Source organism: Pelobates fuscus, chromosome 9, assembly GCF_036172605.1.
Source record: "Pelobates fuscus isolate aPelFus1 chromosome 9, aPelFus1.pri, whole genome shotgun sequence".
NCBI lineage: Eukaryota > Metazoa > Chordata > Amphibia > Anura > Pelobatidae > Pelobates > Pelobates fuscus.
Window position 1 is genome coordinate 107,992,147 of NC_086325.1, and position 16,757 is coordinate 108,008,903.

Consider the following 16,757-nt stretch of genomic DNA (forward strand, 5'->3'; position numbering starts at 1 on the left):
ACATTGTCTGCTTGCAAAGTTAAATCAAGGTTAAAGCCCTGTGTTAAGACACAGAATTTCTCCCATGCTGTTTTCAGTGGGTTACCACTGGTTGGAACAAATTAATTTTATTCATCCAGCCGTGTAAGTAGTTTATGGTAGTAGCTTAGTCTCGTGACTTTGTGCACCAGAAGTCCAACAATACCATTCCACTACGACTAAGTCTACTTCTTTAAGAATGGCTGATATTACTTAGCTTTTGTGATGCATTTTGGGGGAAAATTAAATAATGAAAAGCCAGGGTCATTTAGAAGGACATGTGGGTATTTATTACATGTGTTAACATTCTATTGTCTTTTCTCCCTCTATTAAGCAGAGTCACTTAGGAAATGTGCTCGTTGACATGAAACTGATTGACATAAAAGACACATTACCCGTGGGCTTCATTCCTATTCACGAAACAGTAGACACACGTATGTTACAGTAATTCTTTTACATGTTTTTTTTTTTTTTTTTTTTCTTACATCTTTATATATTGCAACAATAATGATTTTAGTATTTGTGTGATATAAAATCAACAAATATCAGTTGTTATTGATTGTAGCTAAAAGCAGCTTCCATAAAATGCTGATGTGGAAATATAACATTAAAAATAATTTTAAATCATTCATAATTTCGAAGAAACAGAGTTATACATAGTATCTTGTGAAAATCCTAAACAAGAAAGTCAGTCTAGTTTGGAAAAAGGTTACGTTAAATGTACATGTCATGGTACACACTACTTGGCTTTAAATTAAAGAGCATTACAGTTCATCTCTGCTCTGTACTAGCCAAAATGTGATTTTATATATTCATTAGAAACATTATTCCCTCCCCATCTTTTACTGAATCATTGGCATTTGAGCTCTATGCTGGTGCCATACAGGTATAAAAAGATGATTGAATGATATGAGAGAGCAGGAGAACCCTCATTTAGATGGTTCTCCTGCTCCCTGTCTTTCTCCTACTCCAGCAGCAAGCCTTTCTCATGCTTGCTGTGGGATTATTGGACTCCCAGATCCAGGTCAAGCCCAGACGAAAAAGAGCAGCAAGGAAGGCAGGAGAGTGGTGTTATAGTACTTGACACCCATGGATCCTCTAAGAATGTTGGCATTAGAGCAAGAAGTAGTACAACTGTAGGTGCTCCCAAAGCCAATAAATTTAACTTATCACCATAATGAACAATATATTTACGTGAACCTGCCATGGCAGGCACTCTTTAAATATGTAAACTCATTGAGAGAAAGAGGAGAAAGTGAGAACCTAGGTACTGTTTAATATATAAATGCACTTGGCAAAAATTATGTCATACTGTATCACCTGGTCAGTGCTATGATTTAACCCTTTGAATAATACCAGGCTGAGTTTCTGTTTTGCACTTGCTGGAGACCAGAAACATGACCTGTTGGGTCCCACAACAAAGTTACAGAGAAAAATTAGGGATGTACCCATTTATGTTTTCAAACTTGGAATTTTAACAAATAAATTGAGAGCCAAACCTGAATACCCCTAATTAGTAGGTTATTGTAAACCTTTTATTACATGTGCAAATTTTTTCACAAATTTGGTAGCAATATATTCTGTTTTTCACATACATTTTAGCATTTTCAAGTTGACATACCATCACTGATTAGTAAGAAGCACTTCTCTTGATATAAACTTACCAGGCTGTCACTATAATTAGCACAATATTAATAGCACTCTGTTGTCTGCGTCAGAGGAGAAAATATATTTTTTACCCTGTTTTCAGCAGTCATTTCTGTGTGCAATAAAACAATGTATAGCCTTGTAACCAGTAAAAAGTCCAATTAATTGTCATTTTTATTCTGGGCATCATCATTCTTGCAGAAGAAATTGCCTTCCGAAAAAAACGTCTGTGCATTAAGTTTATTCCACGGGACTCCACAGAAGCTGCTATCTGTGACATCCGCATCCTGAGCCGTTCAAAACAAGCACCTCCACAGTACACCTTCATTGGGTGAGTCTACTCCCACCATTGAGTCTCAGATGAAATTAACAGTAATGTGCTGTACCAAATGACCAAAAGAAACCAAGAATATCTGGTGTTCTGTACACAACAGCTTATTACATACAGAAATCTTTGTCAAGCATTTTTTATTGTTACTGTGGCAACACTTCTGGTACCTTCTCAATTTTGTCATGTGAGTGCCAAATTAACCCCAGCATATGCAAAAGCCATAAAAAGAAAGTTTCTAGTTCTGTGTTTGGATTTAAAACTTGCACTTTTATTTTTAATTTGTGCTTTGTATCACTCCATTAATGAAGCACCTTCTCAGAGTATATTTGGGTTTTATCATCTAATTCTATGATTCCATTAAATTGTGTTCTAAATGTTTGTCCTCATGTTCCCCGGGGCCCAAAGCAGCTAACTCGTTTAGCCTCTGCCTGCAACAATTTCTTTTAGGAGCCTAATTCCCAACCACTGCAGCCAGCACACTGCACTGCATGGTATGTATTGGGGCGGCCTTGAAGAAATTCTGAAATTAACAGCAAGACAGAGTGTCAGTGGCTTTATTTAATTCAATGTGGCTGCTAGCTACGTGAGACGTCTTGAGTCTCATAATGATGAGGGATGAGGATCTGCCCTTGTTTATGTCACTTGCAGCCTTATTGTCTGTAAAGCATTTGACTGTCATAACCACCCATAGGTGCCCCCAGGCCTTGGTGGCAGTCACTATGGGGTAAATTTCAAACAAGGTTGAAGTAGTTTGGGATAAGGGTAGGCCAAGAGTCTTGACTGGCCATGTGTCTCTGAACCAGGAATTGCCAAAAATTGCAGCAAGACCAGTAAGGGCTGCTGCATCGGTCCAGATTACGGGAGAATGTTCTGAGATGGCGGGATAAATATAGCTTTACCGTTCCAGTGGGACAGAAACCTGAGCCACATGTTGAGTTCAGCTATGGCATGTACTTCCACTGTTATGGTGCTGTTTTCATTATTCAGTCGTGGAAGAAGGCATAGGAGTCGGGAGATAAAAGCTCAGCATTGTGGAATGATCCTCATAGCGAAGTTCAATGTACCAAGTAAGTACTGAAGCTCAGACCTGGTACACTTGTGCATGGCCAGAAAAGATTCCACGGATTCTCTTATCCTCACTACCTTCTCTAGAGGCAGACTAGCCTGTAGAGTAATCATATTCAGTTAAATCCCCAGGAAAACTAAATTGGTGGAAGGCCCTACTGTTTTCTCTTGCGAGAGGGGAACCCCTCAAGATGAGAAAAGTGCCATGGTTTTGCTGATACTAATAGGTGTGGTATGTGGGACTTCGATTGTGAAAATATTGTCTAAGTAGTGGATAACTGATGGGCATTCGCATATGTTGAGTAGGAGCCAACCTAGTGTGTCTGCAAACATGTCAAAAAGTTTGGGACTGCTTTTTGCACCAAATGTCAAACGTGTGGCAAAGTAGTATTCACCTCTCCACTTGCCGTGCCGTGCACATGCCACAGGGTCGGGTGTATTGGTAAAAGCTTGAAAGCGTTGGAGATGTCGGTCTTGCCCAACCAAGCACCTACACCCGCCTTTAAGATGGCATGTATGGCGTTGTTCACTGTGGCATAGTGCAAGGAAAGCTCCTGAGACGGAATCAAAGAGTTAAGACTCGGAGTAGAGAAGGAATGCGGAGCCGATAAATCGATAATTAAACGTTTTTTTTTATTTTAAAATTTTTAGTTCGCATAGAACTGATGGAGTTGAAAATAGGCTGAATGATATTTACAGGAGCACCTAATGAAAATATGGGACACAATGGTTGGACCAGGTCTTATATGGGGAGTAACATTTTGCAAATAACACTGTTAAGGTTAAATGTTTCTCTAGTCTAACGCTAACCGTATTTATGGAAGCGAGCAGAGCTATCATCTTGTTCTTGAGTTTGGTGAAGTTGTCTCTATTGGTTGACTGTACTGTAGTACACTGCTGAGGTGTGCCGGAACTACCAGTTAGGAGATGGTACAGTTCGGCTTTGCGGGCAGTGTCTGGGAAAGAAATAGCTAAACGTCTCAATTTGCTGGCAAGTTCAAGGATAGTTAATGTACAGAGAGAACTAGGGCTGGCTGACTCTAGATGCTCGATAGGAGTACTGGGTCCAGGTGGTGTGGGGGGCCTTGCTGGGGTGCCAAGTAATGAGAGTTCCTCATCCTGTTCCGGAACTTGCGACATTCTAAAATACAAGGTATGGTGAGTCCTGATAAGAGCATAATTGACCTATTCCAAATGGCTTCTAGCTAAGGCTTGAAGCAAAGAAATTACCTGGCCTGCGTGGAAGATAAGACACTGATAGTGCCAAGTGGCTTTGAGAGGCTCTACCTATGAATTGGGCCTTTGGGCAGGGGTCACTGGTCGATGTGGCCGGGAGCGTTGGCCTCTCGGTGACCGTAAAAGAGTCTATGAGAGTGGGCATGACTGGTGATTTCCTAGCTAGACCCCTTTAGAGGTTGTTGTGAGGCGTTATCTATGTATTGGGCCAAGGGGCGATTGAGGATGCATGTAGGCCTCAGGATTAGTTTGTATTATGACTATTTAAGGCCATTAATTCTAAAGATACAGCCAGTTGTACTCACCCTACCAGCGATGGGGGTGGGAGGGGGAAGAGGAGGAGAGAGGGGGGGATGGTGGGGAGGACTCGGATTGTACTGGGTTGAGGAAAACGTACCTAGTTCGCATAGAACTGATGGAGTTGAAAATAAGGCTGAATGATCAGGAAAATGTGGGACACAATGGTTGGACCAGGTCTTATATGGGGAGTAACATTTTGCAAATAACACTGTTAAGGTTAAATGTGAAATCGCTACTAAGAACAGTAGGCCCTCAGGAGTGAGGATAAATGTGTCCATGTAGCAACTGGCTCACGCAACATATTCCAAAGTTATGTGCCTGTAAAGTGGCAACGGGCGGATCCTGCGGCAGCACGGATAGTGGGGATGTTCGCAACGTAGACTGTCACCTAGTTTAAGGTATAGACATTATTATTATTATGACCCAGGAGCATAGCTTGACCGACAAACATAGGGATGCATCAGTAATGCATAGCGTATATAGACGTGGTAGATAGCTTAGAATTTGTTGGACGTAATTTTTAAGTAGTGAGTAGTGATAAACTAATTCCATTAACCACATGCGTAAGGTCGTGACATAACATACATGATGGGAAAATGCAGACTTATGTATCCCTGGTTCTGAAGGGGAAATGCTCAGCTAGCAGAGAGAGTATTGAGACCGTAACTAACTGATTATATCAGCGCGGACAGAATGGACAACCTAATTATGGGAAAATAGGTGACTACTTAAAGGGACTCTATAGTCACCATATAAAAGCAAGAAAGACAGGTCCCCCAGCCTTCCTTCTTGCTTTTATATGTACTTTCATTTATTAAAAATAAATTTCGAGGTGTTTTTATATTAAAAACTTACCTCCGTTCCAGCGCCGAGCTCCCCGCTAGGCCGCGCCCCCTTTTTCGTCAAAATGACGAAATCGCGGGGCCCAATGGGACGGCTTCGCGCTGGACCAATCGCGTTCTTCATAGAGCGGCATTGAATGCCGCCCTATGAAGAACCTGAGCGCTTTACCGCGCATGTGCGCGGAATGCGCGTTCGCGAGCTGAGCTGTCTGACTGACAGCTCAGCTCGCTTTCTAAAATTATCAATAAGGGGGGGGACCTACTGTCCCCCCCCGGCCCCCACCCCTGTGCGGCGGGTGGGGGCCCTAAAATTATCAATAAGGGGGGGGACCTACTGTACCCCCCCCGGCCCCCACCCCTGTGCGGCGGGTGGGGGCCCTAAAATTATCAATGAGGGGGGGGACTTACTGCCCCCCCCCGGCCCCCACCCCTGAGCGGCGGGTGGGGGCCCTAAAATGATCAATGAGGGGGGGACCTAATGTCCCCCCCCGGCCCCCACCCCTGAGCGGCGGGTGGGGGCCCTACAATTATCAATAAGGGGGGGGACCTACTGTCCCCCCCGGCCCCCACCCCTGTGCGGCGGGTGGGGGCCCTAAAATGATCAATGAGGGGGGGACCTACTGTCCCCCCCCCGGCCCCCACCCCTGAGCGGCGGGTGGGGGCCCTACAATTATCAATAAGGGGGGGACCTACTGTCCCCCCCCGGGCCCTACAACTATCAATAAGGGGGGGACCTACTGTCCCCCCCGGCCCCCACCCCTGTGCGGCGGGTGGGGGCCCTAAAATTATCAATGAGGGGGGGGGACTTACTGTCCCCCCCCCGGCCCCCACCCCTGAGCGGCGGGTGGGGGCCCTAAAATTATCAATAAGGGGGGGGGTACCTACTGTCCCCCCCCCCGGCCCCCACCCCTGAGCGGCGGGTGGGGGCCCTAAAATTATCAATAAAGGGGGGACCTATTGTCCCCCCCGGCCCCCACCCCTGAGCGGTGGGTGGGGGCCCTAAATACAAAGGGGGGGGGACCCTAGTTAACCCTCCCCCCCCCCCAAAAAAATATCTCCCTACCTACCCCCCTCACCCTAAAAATAATGAGGGGGGACCATTAACTAAAAACCTGTAAAAAAAGAAAAAATGAGATAAAATCAACTTACCATTCGATGTTTTCTTTCTTCTAAAATCTTCTTTCTTCAGCCCCAAAAAAGGCCAAATAAAAATCCATAATAACCGACGCAATTAAAAAAAAAAAAAAAAAAAAAACGAGCGCAAAAAAAAATAATCCATCTTCACCCATGGAGGGCTCCGCGCAGACTGAGCTCCGCAGGGCGGGGGAAGGCTTATAAAGCCTTGCCCCGCCCTGCAATTATGCTAAGAACACTCTGATTGGTGGGTTTAAGCCAATCAGAGTGCTCTTTGTCATTTTACAAGCGTGGGAAAGTTCTTTGGAATTTTCCCACGCTTGTAAAATGACACAGAGCACTGTGATTGGATGGATTTAAAGCCATCCAATCACAGTGCTCTGTGTCATTTTACAAGCGTGGGAAAGTTCTTTGGAATTTTCCCACGCTTGTAAAATGACACAGAGCACTGTGATTGGATGGATTTCAAGCCATCCAATCACAGTGCTCTGTGTCATTTTACAAGCGTGGGAAAGTTCTTTGGAATTTTCCTACGCTTGTAAAATGACACAGAGCACTGTGATTGGATGGATTTCAAGCCATCCAATCACAGTGCTCTTTGTCATTTTACAAGCGTGGGAAAGTTCTTTGGAATTTTCCCACGCTTGTAAAATGACACAGAGCACTGTGATTAGATGGCTTGAAATCCATCCAATCACAGTGCTCTGTGTCATTTTACAAGCGTGGGAAAATTCCAAAGAACTTTCCCACGCTTGTAAAATGACAAAGAGCACTGTGATTGGATGGATTTCAAGCCATCCAATCACAGTGCTCTTTGTCATTTTACAAGCGTGGGAAAGTTCTTTGGAATTTTCCCACGCTTGTAAAATGACAAAGAGCACTCTGATTGGCTTAAACCCACCAATCAGAGTGTTCTTAGCCTAATTGCAGGGCGGGGCAAGGCTTTATAAGCCTTCCCCCGCCCTGCGGAGCTCAGTCTGCGCGGAGCCCTCCATGGGTGAAGATGGATTATTTTTTTTGCGCTCGGGTTTTTTTTTTTTTTTTTTATTCCGTCGGTTATTATGGATTTTTATTTGGCCTTTTTTGGGGCTGAAGAAAGAAGATTTTAGAAGAAAGAAAACATCGAATGGTAAGTTGTTTTTATCTTATTTTTTTTTTCTTTACAGGTTTTTAGTTAAAGGGTCCCCCCCTCATTATTTTTAGGGTGAGGGGGGTAGGTAGGGAGATAAGTTTTTTTTTGGGGAGGGGGGGTGGGGGGGAGAGGGTTAACTAGGGTCCCCACCCCCTTTGTATTTAGGGCCCCCACCCACCGCTCAGGGGTGGGGGCCGGGGGGGGACAATAGGTCCCCCCCTATTGATAATTTTAGGGCCCCCACCCACCGCTCAGGGGTGGGGGCCGGGGGGGGGGGCAGTAGGTCCCCCCCCCTTATTGTGAATTTTAGGGCCCCCACCCGCCGCACAGGGGTGGGGGCCGGGGGGGGGACAGTAGGTCCCCTCCCTATTGTGAATTTTAGGGCCCCCACCCACCGCTCAGGGGTGGGGGCCGGAGGGGGGACAGTAGGTCCCCCCCTTATTTTTTATTTTAGGGCCCCCACCCGCCGCACAGGGGTGGGGGCCGGGGGGGGGACAGTAGCCCCCCCCCTTATTGTGAATTTTAGGGCCCCCACCCGCCGCACAGGGGTGGGGGCCGGGGGGGGACAGTAGGTCCCCTCCCTATTGTGAATTTTAGGGCCCCCACCCGCCGCACAGGGGTGGGGGCCGGGGGGGGGGGCAGTATGTCCCCCCCTTATTTTTTATTTTAAGGCCCCCACCCACCGCACAGGGGTGGGGGCCGGGGGGGGACAATAGGTCCCCCCTTATTGATTATTTTAGGGCCCCCACCCGCCGCACAGGGGTGGGGGCCGGGGGGGCAGTATGTGTCCCCCTTATTTTTAGGGCCCCCACCCACCGCTCAGGGGTGGGGGCCGGGGGGGGGGAGGAGAATAGGTCCCCCCCCCTTCAACCACTATTGTGGCCGGACAGCATCCCTGTGGGTTCGGGCTTCAGCTGTCAGCTGAAGCCACGCCCACAGCAGTGCTGACAGGCTGTCAGCACACAAAGCGCGTTCACAGTGCTTTGTGTGCTGATAGCCCGTCTGATGCATTCACCCAGAATGCATCGGACGAGAGGCCTTTTTAGGGCCTCTGAACTCGGAAGTCCCTCTGGTGGCCGTCTGATTGACTGCAACAAGAGGTGTTCCAAGCTTCTAATGTAAACACTGCATTTTCTCAGAAAATACAGTGCTTACAAGAAAAAGGCTCCGGGTAGCTGTAGCACTCACCTAAACAACCTCATTAAGCTGAAGTTGTTCAGGTGACTATAGTGTCCCTTTAAGATATGCGTATAAGTTCAGGTAGATAGTAACAACATAACTAATCGAGAAGTGATGGGTGTAAAAATAACGTAGCCAACATAGCTGAGTGACATATCTATTTATATACACCTCTATATATAACAACCAACAGGAATCGACTGAGTGGGAAAGGTAAATTGTGACTAACAGGAGAAATTAACCAAATTATACAGAGAACAGTTTAATATTAACTGAACGGTGTAATCTATTTAGAGGCTGTTAGAGAGCAGCGTGGTGCCAGTGCGGCTAGTTCGATGGGATACGACTAAACAGTCGGCCACCGGACGTGTGAAACTTAGAGTAATAGGGTTCGTGTAGGGGAAAGAAAAACATTCGGATTGGACCGTTCATGCAGAGGGTATTATGCGTATGGTGCCTGGTAAAGCGTGTGTGTTTGCCCGTTTGGAGAGACTCTCTGTTTCGTGGATTCTGGATACGGAAAGAGGAGATGTGACCCGGACGTTGTCGTAACTTAACAGGTCAGCGGTGTGCGACTTGCGGCGGCTGTGGAGCAGGAGGAGCGGCAACTGGATGTGCTATAACCCTGCTGAAGCGGACTCTCGAGCTCCGGGTTGGATGCTGGTTGCCGGAGAGGCCCTGGCATAGCTGCGGTAAGCTGGAGTTGTAGCTGACCCAGCAGTAACGTAAAATTTAGATTTTTTTTATTTTTTATAGTAATGGGTCCTAAGCAACAGGAGGCGATCATTTTAAGGTTGAGATCAGTTTCACTTTCAATCAGGCAGCATGCTGGATTAGCAGTTTGTCACTAATCGAGAGGTATTGGCCCCCGGTTCCTATCTATTTCTCTACCCTTCGATCATTGGCTCAGTAGGGTTGAACCACAAGTTTTGCTCTCATTAGGTGTGTGTGTGTGTGTATATATATAATTTGTTTACTCACAATTGTGTACACTTGGTAAAGTGAGTTCTGGGAACACTATTTTTCTTTTCTTGATTTGATTCTGTATTGGTGGAATGAAGTGTGATTGGTTCCACAGTGTTTATAGCTGCATGTGATTTTAGCGCTAATTATATTAAACATTTTTCTGTATATTTCCAAATATGGGAAAATGGTAGAGCCCCAGCTGTGAAAGCATTGTTGTAGTTGCACGACAGATGGGGATGTACATTTTGCCCACTCTTTCGATAACGGGGCTTAAAAAAAAATTATTGCAGCAGGGTCCTCTACTTTATTTCTGCCACTTTAGTGGTGTGAAGGGTGTGGAGGGGGAGAGGGGGGCAGGGTTCAGTGGGCCTAAGCAAAGGCTTGCCCAGGGTCCTATCAATATCAAAGATGGCCCTGCTGGCAATGTTAAATACATTGAACAATTTGCAGCTGAATGGTTTTGCCCCATTCAGTCCAGGGCCTTTTGGACTTTAGTGAATAACCCTGTTAATTTCAATTACCTGGACACAATCACCCATCACTCCTCTAACATTTTGTTTTAAACTTTATTTATTGCCAGGATTATTCACTAAAATGTGAACTGTTGATTGTTCAATAAGAAGTTTTAAAATCTTATTGAGTGTATAAAGCTCTGGTTTGGTCCCTTATAAAAAAACCTTTACAATCATGCATTTCAAACAGCACTTATGACATATGCTCCATATGCCACATCATCACATTGTGTCACTGGGGCCACTCAAAGCGGGCGTACTTGTTCAGAAAGGAAGTGCAAAAACAGAGTGGTAGACCGCGCCACAAAGAGTTAGAGAATATTAAATAATGTATACATACATATAAAGTATCCCAACAGTATGTTAGTGGATATAAACCTTGAGGGAAATAAAAAATACAGAACAGATAATAGTGCAATATGCCAATATGAAATAAAATAAATATATAAAATATATGGAAAACCAGTAAAAGGGCTAACTCACACTTTGCAGAGCTACTGAGAGCTCTGCCGTATAGCGCCTGGACGGTATAATCCCCGTCTTAGGATATAATGATGGAGTGTAGTATCCAAAGCTCTACGACCATGCGTAAAAAAACACAAATAAAATCCAATGGTATAGTATGTATAATCAATAGTAGTAATATAAGAAGTATGTATCCTACTTACGATTTCCAGAGCAATGACTTGCTCTGGTGATGAAAGCTAGTGGTGGTATAATCCCCACCAAGGGATATAAACAGGATCCATAGTGCACCAGGAACAGAAATGGACCAAGGAGAAAAATAGGAAAAAACTGTAACTTTATTACAAAAATATATATTAAAATATAAATAAAAGTCCAGCATCCAATCTCCCACAGTACTTTACGCGTTTCGCCCGAGTAAGGGCTTCTTCAGAAGTATCAATTTCTTTGGGGGTCCGTCCAAGAGCTTATAAAGCTTGTTAATACTCCAATTGTAGTTCGGTGTGTGCACTTTTCCTGTTTCCGGCGGGAATTGGAGTATTAACAAGCTTTATAAGCTCTTGGACGGACCCCCAAAGAAATTGATACTTCTGAAGAAGCCCCTACACGGGCGAAACGCGTAAAGTACTGTGAGAGATTGGATGCTGGACGTTTATCTATATTTTAATATAGATTTTTGTAATAAAGTTAGTTTTTTTCCTATTTTTCTCCTTGGTCCATTTCTGTTCCTGGTGCACTTTAGATCCTGTTTATATCCCTTGGTGGGGATTATACCACCACTAGCTTTCATCACCAGAGCAAGTCATTGCTCTGGAAATCGTAAGTAGGATACATACTTCTTATATTACTACTATTGATTATACATACTATACCATTGGATTTTATTTGTGTTTTTTTACGCAAGGTCGTAGAGCTTTGGATACTACACTCCATCATTATATCCTAAGACGGGGATTATACCGTCCAGGCGCTATACGGCAGAGCTCTCAGTAGCTCTTCAAAGTGTGAGTTAGCCCTTTTACTGGTTTTCCATATATTTTATATATTTATTTTATTTCTTATTGGCATATTGCACTATTATCTGTTCTGTATTTTTTATTTCCCTCAAGGTTTATATCCACTAACATACTGTTGGGATACTTTATATGTATGTATACATTATTTAATATTCTCTAACTCTTTGTGGCGCGGTCTACCACTCTGTTTTTGCACTTCCTTTCTGAACAAGTACACCCGCTTTGAGTGGCCCCAGTGACACAATGTGATGATTTTTGCACTTTCTGGTTATTAGCAGGTTGGGAAGTCCTGCTGGTTCACTGCTGCCGTTTATTTGTACTATTTTAGTGAGCGCCTATTACCTGCTTTTTTTGTTCAGAAAGGAGGCAGGTCAGAGAGCTGGCTGGTGACTCAGACATTAATGCACACCAGGCTTCCTGACAGTCAAACAGTCACTCAGCTGGCCCATGGCTACTAATGACGCAATGCTTTCTGGGGCCAGAAACAATATTCTTATTTTTTTTATTTTATATCTGTCTCGACAGTGAGTTGAACAACATGGGCATCTGGTATAGAATGGGAAGGGTACCACGGGCTCCAGAATCACCAGAACCATCTTCTCCCTCTTCCCCCACTGCTGTTATCACGTCTGCATCTGCTCCAAACCTTCCAAGGTAGGTTTCCTGGTGTGTTTAGTTTTTTAGAAATAATGAAGAAAATAAATAAAAGTAAATAAATGAAATATGTTTATGTGTATCTATTTGTATGTGTGTTTTATTTAAAACGTTAACCCCTTTAGGACGGAGTCAATAGTGCACGTTCTGATCAAAACAAAACGTAAACAAAAACTGGAATTTGCGCTATATGTCTGTTCAACCGTAATTCACCACTGTCACATTAAGTGCACCCACACTTATTATATATCATTTTGTTCAGGAGAAACAGGGCTTTAATTTATCAATAACTATTCATATATGGAACATAATTTATTATGAATAAAATGTAAAAAAAATGTGAGAAAATAAGATTTTTTTTTTTTTACATTTGTATTTCCGTCTGCCATTTTAGCTGTGAATGTCATAATACTGTTAGGTTTTACTGCAAAAAAATGCATATATTTGTAATCAGCGATGTCTCGCGAGTACAACAGTACCCCCCATTTACAGGTATTATGGTGTTTTGGAAAGTTACAGGGTCAAATATAGAAAGTTCAATTTTTAAATTGAAATTTGCCAGATTAGTAATGTTACCTTTGAGACGGTGTGGTAGCCCAGGAAAGAGAATTACCCCCATTTGAAAACGTAGACAAGCCAAGGTATTGAAAGTGGGGTATGTTTAAAACAGTAAAACATATTACAACAATAATATAGTCCATAAAAGTGCAGTTTGTTTGTAAAAAATGCACATTTACTTAAAATATCATCGTTGTAATAAAATTTGCCAGTTTGAAACACTAATATTTGAGTTCAGCGAAGTCTTCCGAGTAAAACAGTACCCCCTATGTACAGATTTTATGGTGTCTTGGAGAGTTACAGGGTCAAATATAGTGCTTGCAAATTAAATTATCTGCACTTTCTCCCTGTGTTGTCAGGCATGTCAATCAAATTTTAATTAATCAAATCACATAATTATGTTAAAAGATTACTTAAATATACATGTAGAATTTTAATATATATATATATATATATATATATATATATATGTATTTAAATTCTACGTGTATACTAATGTAATCTTTTATGTCATTATATGTATTTATCTATATATATATATATATATATATATATATATATATATATTTGCGCTTATTTGTATTTTTTATTTTTTTTTATTTCGTATGCAAAACATTAGCAGGCATAGAACTAGTTTGGTGAACGACTGCGCTGTTGCCTACGCAGAGGCATAGTACGTCTTACATTAGTTGAGGCAAATATGTGCGTCAAAGAGAATTTGCAGTTGTACAGTTTCATGGTATAGCATATTATTTAACAACATAGCAGAAAATAACATAAGTCTGCAGCACACAGTTTAATCTAAGAATGTCTCATTGCATGTCAGTCTCGAGTCGTGCTAGTAATTTAAGTCTAGGTATCACAACATTGTCAAGGTGTTTCATTAGTTTGACGGCCAGCTATGTCAGGTGGCTCTGGTTTTAAGAAATTATAAGTTATAAGTTTCATTACACTCCGTCGCATCAGGTCAAGGTCTGGTTTTGGTTCGGTTGCTGGGCGATACTGGCTGGTAGTAATAGGGTAATACAATTGGGCGTGGATACGGAAAGCCTATTTCTGCATAAGGAGTCTATCCAGCATATCAAGCCTACCTATTCTAGGCCTACGTCTAAAAATGTTTGTTTTGTAACCTAAGTCAATTCAAGCAGCAGTGTTATATTAAGCCATAGCAGCCGTTGGTGGTCCGGGTTTCCCGTGTATATTGGGCCGAATGGTCCCTCGGCACCCGCATGCCGGTTCGAAGCATAAGCAAGCATAGTTGGCCAAAGGGTAGAAATTTTAAAACTGTGCAGAGCATGGTATAGGTCAATGTGCATCATGGTATAGCATATTATTTAACTACATAGCAGAAGATAACATAAGTCTACAACATACAGTTTAATCTAAGAATGTCTTATTGCATGTCAGTCTCAAGACGTGGTAGTAATTTAGGTCTGGGTAGCACTACAGTGTGAAGGCATTACTTTAGTTTGATGGTCAGTTATGTTAGGCCGTTCTGGTTTTGATTAAATTATAGGTATAATTCAAGTTTTGTATCAAAGTTGGTCCTTGCTTCCAAAGGGGAAGACATAAAAAGGGAAAAAGGGCCTACGTGAAGTCCCCATTTAAGCACCGGTGGGAGTATCTCCCATCGGTCCAAAAGGGCCTTGTGCTGTGCACGCGCAGCCGGGTATAGTAATACACCCTGAAGTAAAGTAATAAAAGGAAAGAAGGAAGGTGCTGGCAATACAGGTATGGAACAGGTCTGCCCGTCCCCTTCAAACCTAGCAGTCCGTTACAGTCAGATGTAGCCTTACGTACAATGTGTGTCTTAGATCATATCTGTGTGCCGTATTTAAGCGATGGACCTTATATAAAAACAGTAAGCCTACGCCCATGCGGTCACTGTGTCGCTAACTGTGTATTCCTTTTTTATAATGAGATTATATAGAGCGGTTTGTTGTCTACAGCTAGTCAGGTAGGCATTGTGTGCAATAATTAACGACCTGGAGCTGTGGCCCCTGTGGGCATTGCAGCCTACACAGCGTATACATGGCTAATGCGAGTGAACAAGCAGGAATCATGGGGCAGTGAGAAGTCATAGCCATCTTATAACTGCGCCTAGTGAGTCATGACACAGGCATGCGACAATAATGAAGGCATAAAGAATAAAAACTAATAACTAATAATGAGAGCTAAACAATACGGGAACAGTCCGATGAGGGCCTCCCATGGCTCAGCCGCAGTGCGTCACCCAAGACGTTGAGTCTCCATCCGTCCTCCCCAAGACGACCCCAGCCCAGCACCCGGGTCCTCCGCAGTGCTGTGGGCACTCGGGAGCAGAAACAGTCCACTTGACCCCCACACCTAGAGTCCGCGGGCCCCCTACTACCTGCACCTCCCCAACACCACCTCAGACCCAGTGAAGCACGTGTCCCAATGTCTCTCCCGGTGCCGGCCACACACTCGGAGCCGGTGCGCGCCGCTCCCGGCCACTGGTCCGCCGGGAGGGCCGCACTGTCCCGCCCCGCAGGGCTCACGGCATCAGGGACATGGCTCTCTGGGGACCCCACAAACCCAGAGGCCAGGGCACTCACTTTTCTGCAGGCTAGTAGCCATCGCTGGGGGTCCATCCGGCTCTCAGCAGTGCCAAATTCTGCACGGGCCGTCCAAGCCAGCTCCCCATGGTGGGCGTTGCACATAGTTACTCCAACTCTGGTAGTTCAGATATGTCGTTAAGTAGAACCTGTCCCGGCTGTTGGGCACAGCCATGTCAGGTCACCATCCTCCATATCCTCTGTGATGGCTTGAGTCACCTCATTCCCTGCCAGGGTGCTTCCTCAGCAAAGTGTGTCCTTCCCTCCGTGTCAGTGTCTGTTTCAGCTGACTGGCTGGCTGTCCATCACACAGCTATCGCCAGTGTAGGCTTTCAGCACACAGCACATGCGTAGGCTCCCGTTGCGGCCCGTGCCATCGTCATGAGGCCGGGATAACCCCCACCGGCCGGGGGGGGGGGGGGGGCAGGGGGCGGGGCAGGGCCGTACCCCGGGCCGAGGGTTACCCCACATCGGAGCGCTTATCATGAAGCGGGGTGTCTCAGTGCTGCGCAGTTCCACGGCGCCATGTGGCAAGTAATGGACGCCGGCGTTCAGGTGCCGTCTGTAGGCCGGACACGGCCCTCTCTGCCTGCCCAGTATGCGGTGAGCTTCGTGCGGGTATTGAGTGGGAGCCGGAGCCTCTCCCCTTTCAGGGCTGGCGGGGAATTTATCTTTTTGAGCAGTCTGGGGCTGTATGCAGTGCGTTTTCCGAGGTTTAACGCCGGAGCACGAGCTGATGGCGTCCACTCGGCCCGGCGGTCCGGCCCCGCCCCTTAATTGTATTTTATATATAGATAGATATATATAGAATGTCATTCTAAGTGTATTTTGTTACCAATATATATATATATATATATTAATAACAAAATACAGTTAGAATGAAATTACATATGGATATATAATTTATATGAAATTTTGTTTCAATATTTTGTTTTTTTATTTTATTTATTATTTTAATTATACGTACATATATACTTATATTAGTATTAAAATACACTTTGTATGACGTTACATATATATATATTATGTATATATATATTGTATATATAATATATATACATATATTATATATATAAAAATACTTTTAATTTATTTTTACACATGTTTAATTTATTTTTTTTTTTTT

General features: G+C 44.0%; 1 protein-coding gene across 4 annotated transcripts in view; it reads left to right on the top strand.

The window, feature by feature from the left end:
* Nucleotides 1-16,757, top strand: part of MVB12B (multivesicular body subunit 12B) — a 166,636-nt gene that overhangs the window by 75,578 nt on the left and 74,301 nt on the right. For 3 of the 4 annotated variants that reach the window (XM_063432296.1, XM_063432297.1, XM_063432295.1), the window contains 3 exons: nt 356-452; nt 1,867-1,996; nt 12,369-12,497. In XM_063432296.1, coding sequence (XP_063288366.1) covers nt 356-452; nt 1,867-1,996; nt 12,369-12,497 — 356 coding nt within the window. Of the gene's footprint in view, nt 1-355; nt 453-1,866; nt 1,997-12,368; nt 12,502-16,757 lie in introns of those variants that run through there. The other variant, XM_063432298.1, reaches the window with a different exon arrangement.